The 6,795-nt window shown below is 39.3% G+C and overlaps 1 protein-coding gene across 2 annotated transcripts in view; it reads left to right on the top strand.

Annotated features, from left to right (window-relative positions):
* Positions 1–2,797, top strand: part of CCDC158 (coiled-coil domain containing 158) — an 88,057-nt gene extending 85,260 nt beyond the window's left edge. For both annotated transcript variants that reach the window (XM_044680491.1, XM_044680490.1), the window contains 2 exons: positions 915–1,022; positions 2,615–2,797. In XM_044680491.1, coding sequence (XP_044536426.1) covers positions 915–1,022; positions 2,615–2,691 — 185 coding nt within the window. In that variant the 3' untranslated portion in view covers positions 2,692–2,797. The remainder of the gene's footprint in view (positions 1–914; positions 1,023–2,614) is intronic.
* Positions 2,798–6,795: the final 3,998 nt, after the last annotated feature.

Consider the following 6,795-nt stretch of genomic DNA (forward strand, 5'->3'; position numbering starts at 1 on the left):
CTATTCTTGTTTAGTCGTCCTGTCAAAAAAGAAAATGAGTTCTTGTGGCCTGGGAGCCATCCCTGAGGAAGCCCAGCCAGCTCTTAGATGCCATCTCCTTTTCTAATCGTTTCTGAACAATCACTTTAATTATCAAGTAGTTTGTTAGGAGTTAATGAAGCTGGTGTCTGTGCCTAAGAAGGCTACATGAGGTCCCGGCTTTCTCTGGTTTTTGCCATGACTGTCACACAGCAGGCTGTCCTTGCCATTCTAGCATCCCTCTCACTTTCCGCCACTCAGCACTGTTTCCATTTATGTGGCTTCACTATCACGCACCACTCACCTCCCGGCCCTAAGCCTGTCCCACAACACAGGTGTTAACGGTGCCTGCATCCAATTATGCCAGCCCATCTCTCATCAAGGAAGGGAACAGCTCACTCAGGTTTCATAAGCAAAACTTTGAGCTGAAATGAGGAATCTCATTAAATTTTGAGCATTTAAAAAAATTTTTTTAAACACCACAAAACTCCTTACTTTGGTTTTATTTGTATCCCTTTGTATTTGAAAGATTCATTCTTTGTTTTATTTTGTTTTTTTAATCTGGGTCTTCCGTTCTCTCCCAGACTGGAAGTTTAGTGATGAGCACGGGAGCTTTAGCTGGCCCGCTTAGACAGCCTGGTAGTGTCCCCCTCCCAGTGGTTCACCACTTTGATGACAGACGGTGCAGATACCTGATTGGCTTAGCCCACTGGAGTTCAGAACTTCAAAGCAATCTCATCCTTCTCAGGAACCGGAATCCCAGGCACGCCCTACCATGTACCTTAGAGGGGGTGTCTGGCTCTTTCCTGAAACTTTCCAAGGAAAACAGTTGATTATGACTGGATTTTTCTGTAACCACTTCTAATTTTATGCCTAAATTTTGTTGTCGTTGTTAGCTTCTCCGAATCAACCAGTAGAAACAACTGGAAAAACATGTAGGAAGCTACAGAACAGACTGGAGAGTTTGCAAAATCTGGTAGAAGATTTACAAATGAAAAACCAAGGTACTATATATGCTGTTGGGGAGCCTCTCCTGGATCTTAAGAAAATTGTCATTTTCCTCTCCCCAAAAGTCCTTCTAATGGATATTCATTCTCAAGAGACATGCATACGTATGTGCCCTAAGTATGGGGAAGATAGGAAAACAATTCAGAAACCCATTCCTAATGTGATTAAGACCTTTACTCCCTCTGTTTCCCTAATTGCAACCCAAGAAAGTCAGTAAGAAATTGGGAGAGAAAAATAAAATTAGAGAAAACAATTTTAAGTCTTTCCAAAACAAAAATTCTTCTGCTGACCATCCATCGGTAGACTGTCTTTCAGGACTCTCTTCTCTGCTCCTCCTCGGGTCTGACTGAGGGCCCAGTCATTTTGAAATGGTTTCATTCTTGGCCTTTGTATCCCCAGCATCTAACACCAGAAGTACTTGTTGGCTGATAAGACTGATTTTTGCATTTTCAATATGCAATTTGGCAAATTCAGTTCAATTCAACATTTCTGGATGGCTCATTAATGGTAGACATCAAATGCCAGGCTAGCAACTGGAGATACAAAGACCAAATGGAAACAGTCCCTGCCTTCCTGGGCTTATATACTATTGGAGAAATATGGCAAGTATTCAAATCGGTAGAGCACAAGAGAAAACAAGAAAGGAGCTAGCACTGAGGAGGGCCTGTAAGGAAATAACCAGATGGTGAGACTCGAAGGCCTTTACAAATGGGAGAATTTTCATTAGTAAACCAAAGGCTTAACTGGTCCCTTTGATTCAAAAACTATGATTATGTCATGAGATCATAGATCTAGAACTCAGAACTCTGAATCAGCGATCTATCTAACCTCCTCATTTTACAGAGGAAAAACCTGAGGTCGAAGGAGGGTCGACTTCCAGGAGATCACAGCAGGAGAGATGCTGCATGATGAGGGGATCTCAGAGGCTCTCTAGTCCAACAAAAAGTAGACAGAGTGGGCAGAGAGAGAGAGCAGGATGGTGCAAGTCAGGGGAGGAGGGACAGGCTCTAGATGCTACACAGAGAGTAAGATGAGGTCTGAGGAAAGGCTGTCAAACGGAACAATGAAGAACTGTGATTACTTCTAGGGAGCAATGTTAGGAGGGTAGTGAAGCCTAATAGAATTTATTAAGTTCAGAATACAATCATATTTTTGAAGTAAAATGACTTTTTAAACAGAGTTGTAACTTGGACAGGGTGAATGGTGCTTTGCACTGGGACACTGAAATTTAAAAGTCTCTTACAGGATTTGGACTCTTTCAGAGGCATAGGAACAACTGAATTTTGCACCTTGTTTGCAAGAATAATTAGTTTGACTGTGATGGCTTCCTTCTGCCAGTTCCACAGGAATCCCAGCCTGGCTTGGCCTGGAGTCCCTGTAACTTACCTGGAGGCGTTGTCCTCTGCAATGGAAGCCTCACTCCCAGTGACTTTGTCTTAAAAAGATGGTCCGAGGACAGGGTCATACAGTTTGTTCTGTGTTCCAAAGTGGCTGGTCACAGCTCTGCTTTTAAACTTGTAATACAGCTTGAAACCTCATTTGCTTCTGCTCAGCTCAGACTCACTTGTGTTTTGTGCCTTTTTCTTAGCAATGTCTTCAATGATCAGAAATCAAGAAAAAAGGATACAGAAAGTCAAAGATCAAGAGAAGATGCTATTGAAATGAACCATCCCTTGCTTCATTTTTATACATGGACTATGCCTAATTAGCTGTCATGTTTAAACATACATATTATTCTGTGGAAGGTTTTTTTCTGTGAAAATTTAATAAAAGAGAGTCAGAGTCAATAAGCTTTTATTAAATGCCTACTATGTGCAAAGCCACACTATGTTAGGCTCTGGGGATACAAAGAGAGGCAGAATCCCTGCCCTCCAGAGCTCAGAGTCTTTACGAAAGAGACAAAAGACAAAAAGAAGCTGAAAACTTATGGGTGGGGGGGAGGCAGACATTTCCTGGGGGGCATGGGGAAGTCCTGAAGCTAATGAGAAGTGGTCTGAGGAGGTGGGAGTTTCCAATTTGTCATCTAACTGAAGAGTTTCTGGAGATGATGTAGCTGGGTGGAAAATGGTAAGAAATCCCTACATGTCCTTATGTGGAGAAGGATGAGGGAAGAGCTCTTCAGTGTCCATCCTCTACCTTCTCTGGCCATAGGAGTAGGGGGCACTGAGGATGCGGGAGTTTCCAAATGGATTAATCTAAGAATGAAGAATTTGGGAGATGATGAAGTCCAGGAAAGTAGTTGGGTGGGGAATGATGAGCAGTCCTTGGGTGGAGGAAGAAAAGGAAGAGCTCCCAGATGTTCACCACGGTCTTATAATCTGTATTTGAAATAAGTCATGTAATAAATTAGCTGCCAAAGAGGAGGCCCAGTATTAGTTGGACTGACAAGCACATTCCATCAAACATTTAAAGAACAATTCCAGTGCCACACATATTGTTTGAAAAAGTAGCTAAAAGAATCCTACCAAATTCCTTCTATGACACTAATATGGTCTTGATATATAACTAGGGAGATTCAAAATAGAGAAAACTACAGACCATTTTCCCTAATGAAAATGTAAATACTAGCAAGAAGATTACAACACATCACAAAGTTGATCAATGTATACAGACTGCATTTATACCAGAAATGTTAAGGTTGGTTCAGTGTTAGGAAAATTATAAGCATAATTGGCTGATAATTTTACCTAAATTAATTTATTCAATGTTAGACTGATCAAACTACTCAAATTATTTCATAGAGCTAGAAAAAACAATTCACCTGGAAGATAAAAGGCCAAGAATGAATAAAAAATATGAAAGAATATAGCTTAGCTATTCAAAACAATCTAGTATTGGCTGAAAAATAAGAGTAGTGGATCAATGGAATATATCAGGCAATCAACAAGCATGACCATAAATGACCATAGTTACCTAGTGTTTGACAAACTCAAAGATCCAAGCTTTTGGAAAAAGAAATCGCTACTTGACATCTACTTGGAAAACTGGAAAATAGAAACGAGGCATAAGCCAACATTTCATACCATATACCAAGATCAGGGAAGAATTTATGTCCCAACAAGACACAGAGAACATGTAAAATAGATAACTTTGACTACATTAAAAGGGTTTTCCACAAACAAAATAAATGTAACCAAGATTAGAAGGGAAACAATAACCTGGGGGAAATGTTTTATAGCAAGTGTCTTTGACAAAGGCCTCATTTCTTAAATTTATAGAGAACTGAGTCAAATTTCTAAGAATACAAAGTATTCCCCAGTTAGCAAATCGTCAAAGGAAATAAACAAGTAGTTCTCAAAATGTGGGAATTACAACTATAATCAAAAGGAAAAATACTCCAAAATTACTTTTAATTAGAGAAATGCAAGTTAAAACAACTTTGAAGTACCACCTCACACCTATCAGATTGATGAATAGGATGAAAAGAAAAATGATAAATGTTGGAGGGAATGTGGAAAAATTGGGACACTGATGTTGGTGGAGCTGTGAAGTGATACAACCATTCTGGAGAGCAATTTAAAACCATGCCCAAGGGACCATAAAAATGTGCACCAGCAATATCACTGGTAGGTCTGTATCCCAAAGAGATCAAAGATGGGAGAAAAGGACCTCCATGTACAAAAATATTTATAGTGGCTCTTTTTGTGGTGGGAAAGAACTGGAAACTAAATGGATGTTCGTCAACTGGGGAATGGCTAAATAAGTTGTAGTATATGATTATGGTAGAATATTATTGTGATATAAGAAATGATGAACAGGTTGATCACAGCAAAACCTGGAAAGACTCATATGAAGTGATACAAAGTGAACACTGTGGACTAGAGTTATTGTTTAGTGTCTTCATCCCCAATAATATCCCCATCAGCCCATGTGTTCAAGCAGTTGTTTTTCCTCTGTGTTTTTCCCACAGTTCTTCCTCTGAATGTGGCTAGTTTTCTTTCTCATAAGTCCCTCAGAATTGTCCTGGGTCATTGCATTGCTGCTAGTACAGAAGTCCATTACATTCTATTTTACCACAGTGTATCGGTCTCTGTGTACAATGTTCTTCTGGCTCTGCTCCTTTCGCTCTGCATCAGTTCCTGGAGGTCTTTCCAGTTCACATGGAATTCCTCCAGTTTATTATTCCTTTGAGCACAATAGTATTCCATCACCAGCATATTCCACAATTTGTTCAGCCATTCCCCAATTGAAGGGGATATCCCTGTTTTCCAGTTTTTTGCCACCACAAAGAGTGCAGGTATAAATATTTTTGTACAAGTTTTTTTCCTTATTATCTCTTTAACCCAGAAATCATTCTGATAAAATTAAGGGTGAAGCAAGAGGGTTCATTAAATTAGGTACACAATATACAGAAGCAATGAGCACAATAATCTAGTGTTTAATATACTCCAAAATCCCAGCTACTGGGACAAAACACTACTGGATTAAATCATGTGAAATTGTATTAATATTGTATTTTTAAAAGTTGGTATTAAAATTGTGGTGCTCAGTGGTAGGAATTGACCCATATTGGTTTTGAAGGTATGCAGTGATGATATTGTGCAGGATGTAGGTCATGCTATGGATAAAATGTGTGTGTGTGTGTGTGTGTGAGAAAAAGGGGTTTTATGGGTTCAATATATTAAAGATATAAGGCTGAGGGTTAAGATCTACCTGAATTAATTAGTGAGATAGATTCTTATTTTCTTCCTCTCTCTCTTCTCTCATGTAAATAAACTTCCATAAAAGTCAATTTTGATTTGAGATTATTCTTAATTAAGGACTGATATTAGTTCAATCCTCTGGTGACCATCTTTAATATATTGAACCCATAAACCCCTTTTTCACCCTTACAGTGTGTGTGTGTAGGGGTTGAAAGCTCAGAATGTAACATATTCAAAAGAATATAATAGAGTACAGAATATAATATACCAACAGGAAGAAAAAAAAGCAAAAATTGTGTTATAGAAATGGTTTGAAACAGTGCTATATTCCAGGTTCAATCCAAGGATCCAGGACCATTCTGAGGGATTTATGGCAAAGAATGCTATCCACCTCCACACAAAGAACTGTTGGAGTTGGAATGCAGATGAAAGCAGGCTTGTTTATCTGGGCTTTTGTTTTGGAGCTTGGGTTTTATAAGATCATTCACCTATGAAAATGAACAACATGGAAATATGATTTGCGTGGATAATACATGTATAATCCAGATTGAATTACTTGCCAACTCTGGGAGGGAGGGAGGAAGGAAGGGAGACAATTTGGATCCTATAACTTCAGAAAATTTATGTGGAAATTTGATATTACATGTAATTGGTAAAAAAAATTATATGTGTATATATATTCATATATATATTATTTTTTAAATCCTTGCCTTCTGTCTCAGAATCAGTGCTGTTCCAAGGCAGAAGAGAGGTAAGGGCTAGGCTATGGGGGTTAAGTGACTGGCCTAGGATCATGCAGCTAGGAAATGCCTGAGGCCACATTTGGACCCAGGACCTAAACCAGGTCTCTGGCCTGACTCTCAATCCAATGAGACATCTAGCTGTCCTGCTCCATCCTATAGTCTTAATAGTACTTTGCACATAATTCTTAGCAAATGTTTGCTGAATGACTACTAGGGTTTTTTTTAGGCCTGAACTACTGAGTCAGGTATAGTTAAACTGCTCCCTACTCTTTCCTAATCCTTCCCTTGGCTCCGTACTCTGACTCCATCCAGACCAAAGAGCAGCTGCCAGGTGTTTTAGATGACAGTGTCGCCCTCCCTGTATTAAGCCAATAGCTGTTGTA

Source organism: Gracilinanus agilis, chromosome 6 (assembly GCF_016433145.1).
Source record: "Gracilinanus agilis isolate LMUSP501 chromosome 6, AgileGrace, whole genome shotgun sequence".
Lineage (NCBI taxonomy): Eukaryota > Metazoa > Chordata > Mammalia > Didelphimorphia > Didelphidae > Gracilinanus > Gracilinanus agilis.